The sequence below is a fragment of the Amblyomma mixtum genome, chromosome 2 (genome assembly GCF_055824585.1).
Source record: "Amblyomma mixtum isolate Tamu chromosome 2, ASM5582458v1, whole genome shotgun sequence".
NCBI classification, from domain to species: Eukaryota; Metazoa; Arthropoda; class Arachnida; order Ixodida; family Ixodidae; genus Amblyomma; species Amblyomma mixtum.
The window spans coordinates 253,374,636-253,393,179 of NC_143013.1; the positions used below are offsets into that span (position 1 = coordinate 253,374,636).

Below are 18,544 nucleotides of genomic sequence, written 5' to 3' on the forward strand. Positions count from 1 at the left end.
AATAGACGTTTTTATCATACCGGAGGCGCACAAGCGGAGACGTATACCGATTTGCCGGACCCCTACTGCGCACGCGCAGTGGCTGCCCCTGACCCAAACAATGGCACTGCGCATGCGCAGGAGGCTTCCGTTATACCGGTATACGTCTCCGCTAGTGCGTCTCTGGTATGCTAAAAACGTCTAATAATATACGTTTTAAGCATATAAGAGACGTTCTAGCGGAGGCGTATAACGGATCACTCCTGCGCACGAGCAGTGACATGGGTGGCGGCCAGCCGAGCCCTGTGGACGTGCGTGGGAGGCGTCCCGTATGCCGGTATACGTCTCCGCTAGTACGTCTCCGGTATGCTAAAAAACGTCTAATAATATACGTTTTAAGCATATCGGAGACGTTCTAGCGGAGGCGTATAACGGATCACTCCTGCGCACGAGTAGTGACATGGGTGGCGGCCAGCCGAGCCCTGTGGACGTGCGTGGGAGGCGTCCCGTATGCCGGTATACGTCTCCGCTAGTACGTCTCCGGTATGCTAAAAAACGTCTAATAATATACGTTTTAAGCATATCGGAGACGTTCTAGCGGGGGCGTATAACGGATCACTCCTGCGCACGAGCAGTGACATTTGTGGCGGCCAGCCGTGCCCTGTGGACGTGCTTGGGAGGCGTCCCGTATGCCGGTATACGTCTCCGCTAGTACGTCTCCGGTGTGCTAAAAAACGTCTAATAATATACGTTTTAAGCATATCAGAGACGTTCTAGCGGGGGCGTATAACGGATCACTCCTGCGCACGAGCAGTGACATGGGTGGCGGCCAGCCGAGCCCTGTGGACGTGTGTGGGAGGCGTCCCGTATGCCGGTATTCGTCTCCACTAGTAGGTCTCCGGTATGCTAAAAACGTCTAATAATATACGTTTTAAGCATATCGGAGACGTTCTAGTGGAGGCGTATAACGGATCACACCTGCGCACGAGCAGTGACATGGGTGGCGGCCAGCCGAGCCCTGTGGACGTGCGTGGGAGGCGTCCCGTATGCCGGTATACGTCTCCACTAGTAGGTCTCCGGTATGCTAAAAACAACTAATAACGCGAAATTCGCGAAATCCCCCGTCTCTCCATCTAGCGCTTCTGGCAAGTATTTCTTAAGAGGTTAATTTAAATTGAGTATCTGAATTGCGAATATATCGATACTTTCATACCTTTTGATTAGGCTCCTTGTTTTGCCAGAAGAGAAGCTGTAAAGTTGAGTGCGCCAGTACTGAACCCGACTGGTTTCGTGAACAGCACAGTCCGATTTGAGTTATTGTTGCATTAAGGGCAGCAGTTTCATTTGCCAGAGTTTAATGGACCAGTGGTGCTGATGTGCGTTATTTATAGCACATGATGCGTATTTTTACGTTCACTTTGTTGCTTCTAACCTGGATCCCTGAAGTAATTTTCATTTTCCCCCGAAAACTTCAGCGTTTTAGGACGTCCCCTTAAACAAACGAGAGCAATCGTCCTGTGATTAAGTGACCCTTATAAAGTGCAGCGCACAGCCAAGAGACTAAGTTGGCCCGATAACGAATTTTGATATAGCAAATACATGTACGAAAATAAAAATGTATCCAATCTGTGGTGCCGTTTTTGTCTGGTGTCAAACTGTTTTTGGTTGCTACGGTTGGCAGGTCGTCATGTTAATTTTTTTTAATACTGTTTTATAATCCAAAAGGCTGTCACAGGTTTCGAAGTTATTGCGGAAGTTTTCATATTCCGGCAATGAAAAACACGTGCCGTACATGGATATTAACAATGTGGCACCACCCACCATTCGTCAAGCTTATCTGTAGAATTTAACAGAAGAGACTATCAAGTTTTTTTTTTCTGGAAAACAAACATGTATTGCGTCACTAATGTATTGTACTGTATGGTATTGTGTTAACGTTAGATGTTTTGTGTTTTATTTTATTCAAAATGCAATCAGGTGGCCCTGAAAATCACGACAGATTAGAGTTAGTGCCGCTACTACGGGTGCGCGAAAAAATGCTTACTTCTCCCGCTAGGCTGTATGTTACGGCGCTGTAATCGACGCGACACACTTCATCACACGATATAGGCAAGCAGTTTTTCCGTTTTCCTTTCGCTTCCGCTTTCCTTCACTGTTGTCCGCTGTGCAGCGCTTTTCTGTTGCTGCCCGCAATCTAGGGACGCAAGGGGTCGTGCGAAACGATACTGCGGGGAGGGCGCGGTGCCCTTTCCCTCCTGACTGCTCTTTAAAAACTGCGCTCGCCGGATGAACTCGTGGTTATTCGCACTCTTCCGCTCCCTTGTGCAGTTCGAAGAAGCACCGCTGCTCCACGACCACCACCGCCATGCCAGTCACCCTCTACAACCTTGCTGGTAGCCCATCTTGCACCTTTGTGCGTTCGCTCGCCAAGCACATCGGTGTCGAGCTGACCCTCAAGAGCGTGGATTTTTCCAAGGAGGAGCACCTCACCGATGATTACATCAAGGTTTGTGGGTGTCTTCTCTGTAGTTTGTGCATATTTTTTTTACTGTATTTAGTTTGTGCATATTTTTTTTATTCGTTTATAGTAAGCCTGACGCTACTGATACTAACCCAGATGAAAATCGAGGTACGCATTGTCAGCAGTGAGCGGGGGAGCACTCGGTTCCTTCTGCGCGGCACAACTCCGGACAGCGGTGTCATTTTGCACTTGCACACGCTGAGGTTATCGCGTTGGAAGTTAAAAACGCCCCCTTCTATGCAGCTCTCTCAAATCTGCCTTCAAGCCTCGTTTCAAGGTGTGTGTGGCGAAGCTTCGAAGCAAATTCTGCGCGTACGCTCCAACTTTCCCTTTCTCTGTTCCTATTCATTTTTCTAATCCTGTCCTTCTTCCACCACCTATAAGGCCGGCTGATGCGATGCATTACAACTGCGCGTTGCCTTCTGATATGGTGGTAATACTGTTTCAAGCGCCTGACTTTCCTAGGAAGGCGTGCGGTGACTTCCTCTTTGTCCAGACGGAGTTTGATTTTAGTGCTTATTTACGAAAGCAATGTCCCTTCTATTCATGCTGTGGTGTCCGTTCTGTGTTTCGATGTAGCCCATGCGCCACCGGAAGCTCTGTTATATCTCCTCTTCATCTCGTATTGTTGGCAAGCTCCGCTCCTTTGCTTCCTACCGCCGACACTTTTCTTTATCCTTTACTGCAGCCTTTTCCTCGCTCGCACCCACTATCACCTTGCGCCGTTGGCGTGGCTTGGCGTTACCCCAGCGTCAAGTTGGCCGCTGGAGCCCAGACGATGCTCAATGCACACGTTTCCGGTGGCTGAAGATGTCTGGAGCGCATTTAGATTTCACTCTCTTCGCTATATCTGACGTATGGGGATAGTTCCGTCGTGTTCCTGCGCTGTTACGTTAAAGGTGGATTACCAACAAGCCCAGTCCTCGGTCTCGGCGATAGTGTTCCCTCCTGACGGGCCAATTTCGCCGCGTGTCCTTCGTATCTGCGGTATCATGAGTGCTCAGGAAACATTGCACTTTATCTCGGCAACCCGACGTAACGTGCGGCAGTTCGCGCGCTTTTGGAGTTGATCAGGAAATGCAGAAGCAAACGCGGGTGCGTGTTTTTCTGGCTGAAAGCACACGCTGCTGTTCTGCGTCCACAGGCTAGAATGTGTGCACTCCCGATCAGAGTGGACAAATGAGTTGCCGAACACCAGATAACATTCCGATGCGCGCTGTCGAAAGGTGAAGAATCGCGCAACGCTAACAACGAACCCTATAACAGGCATTTCTTTGCTCTCAGCCTTGGCAACGCCACGTACCCGCGTTTTATCCGCCTTTCCACATATTTCACTTTGAATCAGTAGCTTGGAGGACAAAATTGAAAGGCGCACGAGCTGTCGATCGGAACGTCGGGCTTCCCAAAAAAGCAAATTGCAACGTTTTTCTCTGCTTGTGTGAGCGCACCCGCGAGCCAAAACGGGGTGCGTCAGAAGAGATTCGCGTAAGTCAGACCGAACTGTGCCCCAGCTATCGCCAGCCCTCGCATTGTCTTTGCTCCGGAGGCCACCGCTTCGCGGCGCTGGTATCTTTTCAAGCCACGCACTTCAGCGTTCATGTTAAGCGTGATGACGGCGGCACCTCACAGCTTTAGGCACGAGGTTCTCGTTCGTTCCCGTAGCTACTCCTGTAGCAGCGTGTCTTGCTGGTGTATCCTGTGCGCTATCTAACTACAGCGTCATTTCGGCACGTCTTTCACGGCATTTCGGCCCCATCGTTCACTCCAATCCTGCTACGCCCACCAATTCCGCCACTGGTTCTTTTCTTTTTTTTTTCCTGTTTCTTATCGAGCGCCGCGGCCAGTCGACCAGCTCGAGATTCATTTCCATATCTCCCGCTACTCGGATCCTTCTATTTTCTCGGTTCACTTTCTCCACTTGCGTGTCTTTCTTTCCGTGCTTTCGTGCACCACCGGTTCAGACCACCTGGCCATTGCCTGCTAATATTTCTAGCCTTCTGTCTACCTTTTCTGTGCACCAGCTATGCGTTCATGTAGCGTCTTGATTGCACAGTCTTTAGAGCGGTTGCTTCACAGCAAGGAAACCACGCCCTGCCTTTCGCAATCGGCGCGAGAACGCTTTGTACTGCCTTAATCTTTCCCTTGAAATTGGCCGCACGTCAATCCCATTCACTGTGCACACATAGTACTCTCGCTAAGTGCTGTTCGTCTGGGATACCATTTTTTGTTTCCCACCCCTCACTCATGCCTTCGATCTGGCTACCCTTTTTCAGCTGAACCCATTTCACAAGGTGCCCACCCTTGACGAAGATGGCTTCGTGCTTTACGAGAGGTATGTCTACCTTGTGTCCCATCTAGGCACTGCACTTGGCTCGAACTAGACTGCACATGCTACCATTCCTGGTGCGGCACTGCAACGGTTCTTTGTTGCTTGCTGATGACCTAATCATTTCTATCACTGACTGCTATTCCTGCACCTCACGCTTCTCGACGACCTCGGTGCTCCCTTGAGACGCTGTTACACCACCCTAACCAGTACCTTTCTGATGTACGTTTGTCTTCGTCTAAAACAGCTTCGCTACATTTGGTGCCTTATGTGCCCCTATGAGCCGTCTAGTCCTATTCTACCCACTTGCGTCCACTTTGGCGAGCAGATTGCACAACGGACTTTACCCATTTCAGCATTCCAGCTCTCTGCATTTATGCATCCCCTGTTTGACGAACGCCCTCATGCCCCTCTCCCACGTTGCTCGTTCTTTCTCTCCTCTCCAGCGCGCGCGATCTTGCACGTAAGCCATTTCGAAAGCTGCACCTCTCATGTTTAACCACGCTGTTTCTTCTCCTCCAGCAACGCCATCGCCTACTACCTGCTGCGCAACTACGCCCCCGAGTCTGAGCTTTACCCGGAATGCTACAAGGAACGCGCTCGAATCGACCAAGTCCTCGCCACTGTGGCAAACACGATCCAGCCACAGCAGCTGGTCTTCTATGTGAGTTGCCGTGTTTCTTCTGGCTTTCATGTTCATGACGGCTTACGCGGCCTGCGTCCTACACAGGATTACCTTGCTCCCTTTCTACCAATCGCTATTCGTACTGGTAGCGCCTTCCTTGCTCCCTTTCACCGCTTCCTTTGAAATGTTTCACATCACAGCTCCGCTTCATCTGTAGTCACCGATACGACACTGACCCGCCTGTTCTCGCCTTCCAGTCTTCGTTTCTCACGCCAGTCATCTCTGCCCTTATCTACGTGTCACCCAGCAATAGGTATTCACGCGTTCTTCACCCATTCTGCGTTTCACGTACCCTTTCTAATTCCCCGATTCATTGCTGACCGTCTGCACTCGCCATTGCTTCCGGCACAGGAATCTCTTCGCCCTGTGCTCTCTTTTGGTCTGAATTCATCCCTCCACCTGCGACACATGCTCGTTCCCTCACTGGTTCACGCACTGGCTTTACTGTCTCGCTTCCCCTTTCGTCTCATCTGTTTCTTTTGTTCACTCTTTGCAGCGTCCTCTCTTCTGTGGCAGCACCAAGCCAACTGAAGAGGAAGTTAGTGCCTTTGAGGAGAACGTCCTCAAGGGCTTCGACCACCTCGTCGGGGATGGAAAATTCGCCACCGGTGACCAGCTCACCCTCGCTGACCTGTGCCTCATCTCTAACCTTGCCATCGCTTTAGAGGTGAGCTTCCTTCACACTTAGACATAGACAGTTATTTAGACAAACGACCAACTGTTAGCCGTAACTACCTATAGCGGTGTCCCTAGTTCCGGGGCCAGCACAACTCCATCGCCGCTCCAGCAACCCTCCCCTCACGCAATTCACAATCTCCCTTGAATTCCTGCAACTAGCTTCCCCAGGGACTTCTGTATCGCAGAGTTTGTTCAGGCGCCTACTTGTTGTGGAAGCCGTATCGTGAACATGTCGTCGCTATCCTATGCCGCAGCTTCCGTGCTACCACCGCTATTGGTACCCCGCTGTTCCATTTCTTCCAGAACTCCTTCGTGGACACTACAAAGTTCCCCAAGCTGTCCAGCTACTACGAGCGCGTCAAGCCCGAGCTGCCCTATTTCGAAGAGATCTACAGGCCAGCCATTGCCTTCCTCCAGCAGCACTGGGCTGAGCTCAAATGAAGCCCGAAGAGAAAAGCCTTAGCTGAACCAATTCATTAGTGCTAACCTAATTTATACAATAAACAGTTTACTTCCAAAGCCACTGTCCTCGTCTTTCAAATCGAACTTGGCTAACACAGATTCCGTGAGACTGATCTGAACACGTGCCGCACAAAAGCGGATTCTGAGTGATTGCTGGAGAGGGTAGTTTAGAGGACGGGGCGGGTAGTCTATTTACCACATACTCTTCTGGCACTTTCTCCGACAAAGAAAAAGTGCGATTCCTCGTGGTTTTCCCACCCTATTTCTCGCTTGGGTGGTGAGAAGTGCGGGTGCCGCTGGATCGGCACCCTTAGCTTACTGTGGCATGACAGTTCACTGCTGTCACAGGGACCGCGTCAAGTTTCTGCGCATCACCCTCTCGAATTTTTTACTTTTCTTTTGTCGCATTCTTATCCCGTTAGATTTACTCGTAATCTCTGAGCCATGTTAAGAATGCAGCAGAATAGCTGCCCATAGCCAGAGTGCCATAGCAGCAGCGCTACCCTCCTATTAGAAATTTCTTTTGCGCTAGGACTATACGATAAAAGTTACGCAAAAAGAATGCGCGTTTTCGTTCTTTTCTTCCATGCATCCTTTCTTACATTTCCTTTTTGATCAACCGTAAGCTGTCAGCCAATAATCATGTAGCCTCCTTTTATTCCTACGTGCCGCCTCTCTGCAGTTACCATTTAGTCTTACACCTAAGAACGCAAGTGCATTCAAGCTATCGTCAAATAGGGCGCCCAGTTCTGGCTATTGCCTTTGGCTTCCATTAGGAAACATAGCTACCTCTTAGGGAAGCCTTCGAAACTGCTTTGCTTTGATAGCCATAACAGAATTTTGAGAGCAGGATACACATTAAAGGAGTCGTTCAACGTATTCCGGTCCGAACAGCCAATCTGTCTTGGCGAATATTCAAGCGCAAAGAGTGAATGCGTAAAACGGTCTGCATCGGTGCAGCATCGTGTAAATTTGTAAATACCACAGAGATAACATCGCATGCTTACTGCATATTTCTCAGTCTTTTAGACACTGCGAGTTCTTTAAACACTCGCAGCCGCTACACTGATGAGTGTGCCGCGTTCAGCTGTAGGTTTCGACAGAGCAGCGCATATGCGAAGTATAAATATATTGCCGCACGCTCATGAGTTAGATAGGAAGACAAGGACAAAGTGAGCCTCTGGGCGAGTCGGCCATCTGATGGAGTCTTCTCTGCTCTGCCAGTGCGCCTCTGGCAAGTCTTCGTTACACTTTCTGGTGGAGGTAAAAAAAAATTACCGACGATTACGTTACTTCCTAATGCGAAATTTGAGCGCAGCAAATAAGCTGTTTCACCTTTTCGATAGTGAGTCAACCCCCGCTGCGGAGTTGGTTTCAGGGACAACGCCGCCGATGCCGACACAAACAATATGATACCCTCGCTTCCGCAGCGCTAAGAACCAGGTCTAGCCGTGGGAAGGTGGTCACGTATTCGTCGACGTGCCGGGGCCTACGTGAAATAACCGGCGCGTCGGCAACTGAAGAGCACCCTATCCGCCACACAAGAACAAACAGGGGGGGGGGGGGGACCCTTTCCTCCTCTTTCTGCATGGCGGCGACGGTATTCTATGCAGTCACGTTATCTTGACTCTCTAGCGGCGTCAGCGGCATCCAGCGGTATCAGTCGGTCGCTGCTAGCGCTGGGGGGATCCTTTCCTCCTCTTTCTGCATGGTGGCGACGGTGTTCTATGCAGTCACGTTATCTTGACTCTCTAGCGGCGTCAGCGGCATCCAGCGGTATCAGTCGGTCGCTGCTAGCGCTGGGGGGATGAAAGGGGGGCGGAGCTGGTTACGAGGCCGACGACAACGCCGACGACGACGCGAAACCCAGGAACGGACGCCAAAGAGCTGCGCTCTAAAATAAATCGGGTAAGTTGGTTCTAGAGGGAAGGAAATGGCGGAGTATCTGCGTCTCTCATCTCGCTTAGCACCCAAATCACGCCGTAACGGAAGGGAGAAAGGTGAGAGTGAGAGGTGCCGTAGTTAGTGGAGGTTTCCGGCATAATTTCTACTACCTGAGGATCTGTAAAGTGCACTGACATCGCACAGCAACCGGGCGCCTTTGCGTTTCGCCTTCATCGAAACGCGGCCGCCGCGGTCGAGTTCGAACCCGGGTACTCCTGCTCGGTAGACGAGCGCCTTAACCGCTGAGCGACCACGGCGGGGTGGTGGAGGATAACTTCAGTGTCCTACGCCCCGCCATTGCCCCGCCCATCCGGCATATCCCACCACATTCGTCATCCTTGCCAAGTGTTTCGCCCACGTGCCCATACTGTTACCTGCGGTCGGTCGGTCGGTCGCGACTGATAGAAGAATGAAAAGGAAAGTGCACAGGCCTGCCAACTGGCTCAAGCCGAGCCACCACCGCTGCCACGTGCAGATATGCTTCGCACTAATCCTAACAAGTTTTGGAAATCCATTAATCCTTCACGCCACACACCTATTACTTTACATGATGAGGACCATAATCTCATTCTCGAACATGATGTCTGTCGCGTTCTAAATTCTTTTTTCTGTTCAGTTTTTACTAACGAACCGGACGGCGAATTACCGCACTTCCCTGTCTTCGATCATCCAGCTATGCCAGAAATTTTGTTCGACAGCAATGGTATTAGGAAACTAATTGAATCATTGAAAGTGTCATCGTCATCTGGCATTGATGGCTTGAACTCTAAAGTGCTAAAAAATACTAAAAACGTGGTTAGTGTGTTAGTGTCATTTTTTGCCATCTTTTTCAACAGTCATTATCATCAGACGTGCTTCCGCAAGACTGGAAAATCGGTAAGATCGTTCCAGTCCCCAAGAAAGGTTCATCGTTTTCATGTAGAAACTACCACCTATTTCTTTTACGAGCATCTGTTCAAAACTAATGGAGCATGTTATTTATTCTCACATCGTTAAATTTTTAGTTTCGGTCAAGTTTTTTTCATCCTAACCAACAGGGCTTCCTAAAAGGACTTTCCTGTGACACCCAACTAGCCCTTTTTATTAATGATCTTAGCTCTCATCTTGACTTAAACATTCCCGTTGACACGCTCTTCCTTGACTTTGAAAAAACTTTTGATAAGGTACCCCACAAAAGATTACTACTAAAACTTTCACGTCTTAACCTTAGCCAATTGGTGTTAAAATGGCTACAGCCGCCGCGGTGGCTAAGCGGTTATGGTGCTCGGCTGCTGACCCAAAAGAAGCGGGTTCGATCCCGACCGCGGCGGCTAGAATTTCTTTGGAGGAGAAATTCTAGGGGCCCGTGTACTGTGCGATGTCAGTGCACGTTAAAGAACCCCAGGTGATCGAAATTTCCGGAGCCCTCCACTACGGCGTCTCCCATAGCCTTAGTCGCTTTGGGACGTTAAACCCCAGAAACCAAACCAAAATGGCTACAAAATTTTTTGACCAACAGAGAGCAATTTGTCTATGCTAACAAATCATCGTCACCTCTTTCCCCCGTTACTTCAGGTGTACCACAAGGCGCAGTGCTTGGACCCTTGCTTTTTCTAATCTACATTAACGATCTTCCCTCTAACATCAACTCGAACATCCGATTATTTGCCGACGATTGTGTCATCTACCGCCCTATCACCAGCAGAACTGACTCTGACACCCTCCAAACTGATCTAACCCAAATCGAAACTTGGTGCAAGCATTGGCTAATGTCCCTTAATATTACTAAAACATGCATGATTTCTTTTCATCGCAGGCAATCCCATATTCCCTCAAAATATGTTCTTTTCGGTTCTGAAGTATCATCTGTTCTTTCCTGTAAGTATCTTGGCATCACCTTAACTCATACCCTAACATGGTCTTCGCATATCACGAACATCGCTAACGACGCTAACCGCACCCTTGGCTTCCTACGTCGAAATCTTCGTTTTACTACCCCTTCTATCAAATTATTAGCTTATAAAACATTCGTCCGACCTAAACTAGAATTCGCATCAGCAGTATGGGATCCTCATCAATCTAACCTTTCTATAATCCTTGAAAAAGTTCAAAACCGCGCTATCCGTTTTATTTATTGTGACTACTCTTACTATACTAGCGTGTCCTCTTTAAAATCCAGAGCATCCTTGCCTAACCTTGAAACTAGAAGAAAAATATCTCGACTATGCCTATTCCACAAGTTCTATCATTCACCTTTAGGATCATCTATCATATCAACAGCTCATCGTCCTTCTAGCCGCAACAACCACATCAAGACCGTATACCCACCCGCTGCAAGAACTACATCTCATTTCCGTTCTTTTTTTGTCATATCATCTCGGGACTGGAACGATCTGCCGCCGGAAGCCGTACTCATCGTCAACTTCATCGACTTCAAGAAAAAGATTGAGGCCATCTTTATGTAATCAGTCATCATTATGTATCCTGTAATCTTTATGTATCCTGATATTTATGTACTCTGTAATCTTTATATAATCTGCAAGTAATCCGCCCATCCCTCATGTAATGCCCCACAACCGGGGCCTTTGAGGTAATAAATAAATAAATAAATAAATAAATAAATAAATAAATAATAGATGTTGCGACGCGCGCCTTTACTCACTCTTTTTCTCTTTCCTCTGATCTTTCAGATCTCTGTTACTTGTGCCGCTTCTTTTTTTCACCGTGTTTCTGTAGACTGGAACGACCTCTCCAATGACATCGCTGCCATCTCATGCCCATCCACATTCGCCGAAGCTGTTACCAACCATTTTTCAACATAACACTTGTTCAATTGACTGTTTGTCCACACCCCTTATGTAATACCCCCAGTGGGTCTTTAAGGTATTAAAATGAAATGAATTGCGCTGCAGTGAATCGGTGGTGGCGTCCATGTGGACCAGGTTTATACGCACACCAGATAAATGACTGTGTCCAATGCCCTCATGCGCACGCGCGATTCAGGCCTGGTTATCTTTCAACAAACTGCAGCAAAGTTAGCTTAAATCACGGTACATGTTTTCTGGACGAAGTTTAAGTATGCCACTCCTCTAGCTCAGTTTCAACGCGGTTTGCTAGAGACGAGTGAACTGATGTTTCTTATACAGCTGGAACGAACCATTGGCGTCGTTTTCTACACGGCTAAACGTCTTCGGGGATGTTTATCCTGTTCGAAAAATTCTGATATGGCCATCAAAGCAAAGCAGTTTCGAAGGCTTCCCTAAGAGGCAGCTATGTTTCCTAATGGGAGCCAATGGCAATAGCCAGAACTGGGCGCCCTATTTGACGATAGCTTGAATGCAGTTGCGTTCTTAGGTGCGAGACTATGTGTTAACTGCAGAGAGGCGGCACGTAGGAATAAAATGAGGCTACATGATTATTGGCTGATGGCTTACGGTTAATCATAAAGAAAATGTAAGAATGCATGCATGAAAGAAAAGAAGAAAACGTGCACATTTTTTTTTCTCCGCTTTTCCTTTCCTAACGCAAAAGAAACTTCTAATCGGAAGTTAGCGCTACTGCTATCTCACACTCTGGCCATGTGCAGCCAATGTGCTGCATTTTTAACATGGCTCAGAGATTAGGAGCAAATATAGCTAGATAAGAAAACGACAAAAGAAACGTAAAAAAAAAGAGGGGGTGATGCGCAGAAACTTGGACTGCTATGAATAAATGTGCCATGCTTCCGCACGCATTAGTTTCAGCATAGCTTCTGTTAAGCGCCACTACGAAATGTTGCAGCGTAGTTGTCGGCTTGTCGGTGCTTTTTAGGCGTGCACTGAGCTTTCAGGAGACAGTTAGCTGATTGTCGGAGGCAACCTTTATCAAAATCTACCACGGGTCCTTGAGTTGCTCCTTAGCAGCAGTTCCGAAGATAACTCAGTCTCTGTGATATCGACGTTGGCAAATATTTTTCATGTGTTAGCGTTAGAAGGGTCACTGCAAGCAGAAATGACGAGTGCTTTCTGTCAGTAACCTGCAGAAGGATGCCCACCATGCTATCTATGGTGGGCAGGTCACTGGGCTACGAACAACCGATACTAACTTAGTTATAACGAACCTTGGATGTAACGAACTTTAGTACGCTACTTCGGGTACAACGACCCTTCTTATTTTAACGCTGGTCATAACTACTGTTCGTTACGTCGGTTACAGGTGAAAGGTAGTTGACCGACCGACCGTAAGCATTGTCAGGCTGGCGATCAATGGCATGAAATAGGGAAACCAAAGGGCCGCGTTCGTGCTCGTTTCCGTGCCCAAATCAAGGCCAAACTTTTTACCATTCATAGGAGGAGTACACGGGAGCTTTTTCGATTGCTGGGGTTGGAGTTGCAATCTAATTATGCATAATTACTTTTGCGACTCAAAACATACAGTCTCTGGCATACGACGCCGTCCGTCATCTTAACGCAATAGCGCTATGGAGGTCGCGTCGCAGAATATCCAGCGTCGGCGTCATTGACCGCGAGTGAGCAATCGGGCAACCCAAGGCAGCAGTAATCTTGTAGCTAAGAAACCATATTTTTAAAAACTGCTGAACATGTAAGGTTCAAAATCAGGGCCGACTTGCACGAAACAAATAAGACCGGCTTATTTCCAGTCTAATCTTATTCGCGGTCTAAAAGCTCTCTCGGTTTTGAAGGAAGGAAAGGCGCATAGCTGGTTCATTTTGTCAGTGGACACCTCAAATGCACCACGAACTCCGACTGAAAGTTCGGTAACTCAATGTTTTAGTCTGCGTCGTGCGCACTTGAGGCACTCACCGACAAAGTGAACCATCAATGCGCATTTTCTTTTCTCAAAATCGAGAGAGCTTTTAGACCGCGAATAAGATTAGACTGAAAATAAGCCGGTCTTATTTGTTTCGTGCAAGCCGGCCCAGGTGTACGCCCGGGAATATATTTTTGATCATTGGAAAAAGTTAGGAATTTTCTTTACCTGTATTTGATCAAAGTTTCTGAAGTCATGTCAGCCGTTCTGGAACCTGAAATTTTCGTATCAGTAATGGCGTGTTTTTGAAACTTACCGCCACCAAAATGCCTTCTGCCAAAGCCAGGGTTTTATCCCCTGAACTTATGCTGAGAAGCTTGACGCAATAGCCGCTACTTCACAGCGGCGGGTCGTGCCTCAGGCGTCGCACACTCATTGTTCTAGTCCATTATCAAAAACGGAAACTCAGCGGTAAGCAGGGCATGCTGGTGTAGACGACCTCACAAGAAGGTCATTGGCATTCGTCCTCAGATGCGTCTAGAAAGGCCCCCTGAGTCGCTCAGAACCCCCAACCTAAGGCCAATTTACAAGCAAGGGCGGCTTATTACAGACACTTTCGGCGTCGTAAGTGCTCAGTGAGCTAAAGGTGCTCACTGCTACAGTTTGGAACCATTCATATCTGAAACAGCCGAGCGTGAAAGGTGGCCGCTTTTCCCAAGGATATGTTGGAGAGCCGCCAAGATATAAACTACAGAGGCGCTCAGCATTGCGCTTGCATTGTGGTCCTATAAAAAGTGCATCTTTTGTCTGAACCCTCTTTCCGGTTCGTGGAATAAAGAGGCTGAAATGAACCATGTTCGAAGCACCACAGAACTGTTCAACGGTTCACAGGCTCCACGCATTCGCGCCGTCAAATTGATGACTTTCGTTGCCTCTCCTTTGTGGAAAGAGGCTTGGCTCATTAAGTATATACAATGTTTGTGGTTCATTCGTGCGAGCCAATGCACCAGCATTGGAGAGGCTCAGAAGACTGCGCAACTGTGCCGAGGCAGGAGCGGTAAGGATTGATGTCGTTGACCGGGAGGCCCAAACAAGGGAGCGTACGAGGGGGTACCCAAAAGAAACCGGACTAAATTTTTTGGTCGGCAAAGCTTCTATGGTACCGCGTTTTGCCACTAGGGGCGCATAGAACGAACATTCCAGAGTCAGTAAGCCGAGTGCCGTCGTTGAAGGAGGTCAGACTAGTTTATGCAGAGTTTTAGAGTGACGACTGTTTTGTGTGAATGTCGTTTTTGCAATGGCTGATTTTCGTGAACAGCGCGCGCCGGTGAAATTCTGATTTTTGCTCGGAAAAAAGTTCAATGGAAACTCTTGAAATATTAAGAAAGACGTACAAGGACGATGCTATGGGGACAACTGAAGTGTTCCTGAATCGAATCCTGAATCAAAGCAACAATCATGCCAATGGAAAACTTAAAATTCACCTCGCCTCAAGAAAGCTCGTCAGGTGAAACCAAACCTCAAAACAATGCTGATTTGTTTTTTCGACGTGAGAGGAGTCGTCCATTGAGAATTTGTTCCGCAGGGTCAGACAGTTAGCCAGGCTTTCTACTTGGATGTTTTGAAAAGATTGGGCAAGAGTGTGCGGTGGAAGCGGCCAGATTTGTGTCGGTCGGGTGACTGGTTTTTCCATCATGGCAATGCCCCTGCTCACACAGCCCTGTCTCTACGACAATTTTGGACCAAAAATGCATGACCCCTATTCCTCAACCCTCATACTCTCTTGACCTTGCCCCGTGCTACTTTCTTTGTTTCCTAGAATGAAAATATAGGTGAATGGAAAGCGTTTCGCTGATGTTGCTGAGGTGAAGAAAAAAACGACGGAGGCACTGTCAAGCATCACAAAAGATGAATTTAAACAATGTTTTGAAAAATGGAATGAAAGATTCGACAAGCATATCATTGCAAGTGGGGAATACTTTGAAGGAGACTGAAGGTGTATGCTTAAAATGTGAACAAATAAGTTCAAACAAAAATAAGTCCGGTTTCTTTTGGGTACCCCCTCGTATGTACGTGAAAAACAAGAGCTCCGAGGAGGTAATTATTTCAACAGCCTAGACGCTCAGGACTCACGGGAAAAGAAAGGGGCTACGACCGAGCTCCCGCGGTAGTGTGTGAAAAGAGGAAAAACACATATTTCAAACGTTGGGTCGCTGGGAGCTTTCGCTTTTTCTTTTTCATGTGAACATGAACGACTAGGCAACACGATATACAGTATAGATAGTAAATAATCATAAAACGAAAACATACTAGGAGAGAGAAGTTAAAACGACTGGAAAACAAATGCCTAAGAGCATTTCTTGCTGGACTAGTTGGTTTTGGTTCATAATTGAATAGTTTCTAGGCGCAAAAAACAGACAAGACACATAGGTAGGTGACAGGACGAAGCGCCATAAGGCGCTTCGTCCTGTCACCTACCTATGTGTCTTCTCTGTTTTTTGCGCCTAGAAACTATTTAGTTATAAAAGCTGATGCTCTTCGTAAGGAAAAATAGTCTACTGTTGAGTTAATTCGTAATGTGAGCTGTTGCTTTCGGGATATAAAGAATTCTAAAGCGAGGAAAGCCGCTGGCATGCGCTACAGGAAGTACCTCGTCGTAGGCATGTCGCCCAATACGTTGACACAGAGGCTAGGCTGTTTAAATGGGAAACGAATGGAAATAACGAGGTCGAAATTGAATGCCGCTCCGATGTGTGCCGAAAATTTTCCGCGCGCAGCGTGGCGCTATGGTTGCGCCCTTTATTTGAAATATAAAGCTGACCAAGAGCTCTCTACATACTGAAAGAGAACCGGAGGAAGTAGACTAAAGAAGTTTATAGCAGCGTGTCTGGTGAAGTTCATAACCAAATCAGAGTTGTTTCCTCTTAACTCAGATGGAGTATGGGTATAACCTTATCTCCGCTTGGGCGGTGGTTGCATTATGTTCCGCGTCATTCGTCTCGCATATCATTATCTTCCGCAGCGTGTTGCAAAAATTCATGGCCGTACGTAGCACCTTTATTAACTGAGGCTGCCTCAAGCTGCCTCGCCGAAGTGTATATAGTCTTACGTAACAACTTATTCAGCACGGTTTCACGGAGCCCAAGTACTGGTTTGAGCGAGGCGATAAAACCACAACCAGAATACTTGATTAACCGCCGGTGAGCCTTCGGTTCGATGGGATATTAAATCGGGTACGCGCGGGCGTAATTGGACATCAACTGTAACATTACGCCTGTACCGCAGCAGAAAGAATGCTGGCATAAATCTGCATAGTGTGCGGCATACGATAAACCTACACAGTCATTAATAAATACTGGGCATGTTGCATTAACTTGCTGCACGGAGCTTGATAAATGTTATTTTCATAAGAGATGTCAGCGTCTAATCTATAAACCACTTTTTTGGCCGCTGTTCTTTAATGATGAAAGTGCTTGGCTACTTCATGAAGAACGTGGCACTAGAGCTGTGAACGGACGTCCAAGTCTTGAGCTAGCCAACGTGGCTTTCGACAGTGCACAGATTTGTGAGGGTGCTAAGCAATACCCCTTGCAAAACAGCCCTAAGGCTCCTACGCCTCACCTTGTGCGGAAGAACTTAAAGAGGGTTCCCTTTTAAGCCCAAAGCCACTCCATAGCGTCTTCCCATCATTTCTCATGAATTTCTTCCAATTGCTGTCTCCTAAAATTTCTTTTATCAAGTGGATCTAACGAGCGCCTTAAGGGCGAGCTGCATGAGCTAGTTCTTTGGTTAAGAAAAACGCATTACTTTTATATTTCTTCTTTTCGGCCTGAGGTTAGCGCCGCAAAATTATGGCACGAGCAAAGAAGTTTGAATATCCGAGTGGCTGCTTGCTTTTTATTTCTGCCATCGTTTTGCGGCGACTTTCTCAACATTATTCTCGGCACGCACTACTTTCAGAAGTGCCCAGCATCACAGTTAAGTTAATGATGCTTCGCAGCATCAAGCTTGCCAGGATAAAAGCAGAAATATATGCTAACCTCTCATGCACGAAAACCCGCTAAGCAGGTTCTGCTGACTTAAGGCTGATGTTTGCATAATCCGATTTCAGGCACGCTATAGACGTGTCCGCATATGGAGGACCCTTTATGCATAATGATTGCATCCACTACGCCCAGTATTCTGGAAGCGCCATTGGAGCACCAATACGTATTTAAAAGTCTGCGCTAATGAGAAACGTGACACCAGAGGGCAAGTTAAGTCCTATAATCTGCTCATCGGTTGCGTCGGTTGTAGGCAGCCTCCATTTTCTTACAATCGCGACGCAAAAGTACATTGAAAGAAATGTAGAGCGAACTTCTCTCAGAAGTCATGGTGACAGTCGGCCATCTTTGAACTCAGCGCCGGAGACATCGCTGCATATTACTTCGCGATTGTAAAACAAAAAAAAATGTGATCCTCATAAGAGAATACGAAAATCTGGCGGCTACAGGTGACAATCTTCTAGCATGCAGTTAAGTACATGACAATCTTTTTGATAAAGCACTGACAAACAATTTACTTCACTACTTAGGCGTCTCTCATAGCCTCAGTCGCTTTGGGACGTTAAATCCCATAAACCAAACCAACCAAACTTCACTACTTAAGCATCTGCTGTGCGAGATCACAGTTTCAGCACAGTGTGAAAAATACTTTCAAAAACAGATCTTGCAGAATGAGGTCAGAAAATATGCGAAAATTTGCGTCTTGAGGGCTCGTCACAAGCAACGAAGGCTTTTTGAAGGATATCCCGCAAGGACAGACCTCGCGCCTAAACTCCTTTCTCTGTTTTATTCATACATGATTTTTCTGAGTCGCCGAAGTTACAAACTTCACTTGAAGGAATGATTGCAAAATCCAGCGAATAAGCGTTACATTAGCGCAGATATGAGGCAATTTCAGAATAATGAGACTGTAAAGCTCAGCTTTGTCGTCCAATTTTAATGACTGTGGTCCGTCGACGTTAGAGAAAAATCTAGGGCATGACCAAATTCGACATAAACTTCGTCTTGCAAGTGCCGTCTAAAGATACATGTATAAATGCGAGGAACTCAGTGAGGCGATATTCGTGAGGCTTCAAGTCCTTTCAGGGTCACTTTAGTTGTAAATTAACATGCAAAAATGAGCGGACGATCAGTATACAATCTTATCTGACGTTCCTACGCAAACAACGCTGATTTTG

At 47.3% G+C, this 18,544-nt stretch overlaps 1 protein-coding gene across 1 annotated transcript; it reads left to right on the top strand.

Moving 5' to 3' along the window:
- Positions 1-2,289: 2,289 nt before the first annotated feature.
- LOC149363536 (glutathione S-transferase 1-1-like) lies at positions 2,290-6,656 on the top strand. Its single transcript, XM_089569941.1, has 5 exons — positions 2,290-2,485; positions 4,774-4,832; positions 5,349-5,490; positions 6,008-6,178; positions 6,493-6,656. Exons 1-5 carry the CDS (start codon positions 2,345-2,347, stop codon positions 6,628-6,630), a joined length of 651 nt encoding a protein of 216 aa, XP_089426067.1. The 5' UTR covers positions 2,290-2,344; the 3' UTR covers positions 6,631-6,656.
- The last annotated feature ends 11,888 nt before the right edge of the window (positions 6,657-18,544 follow it).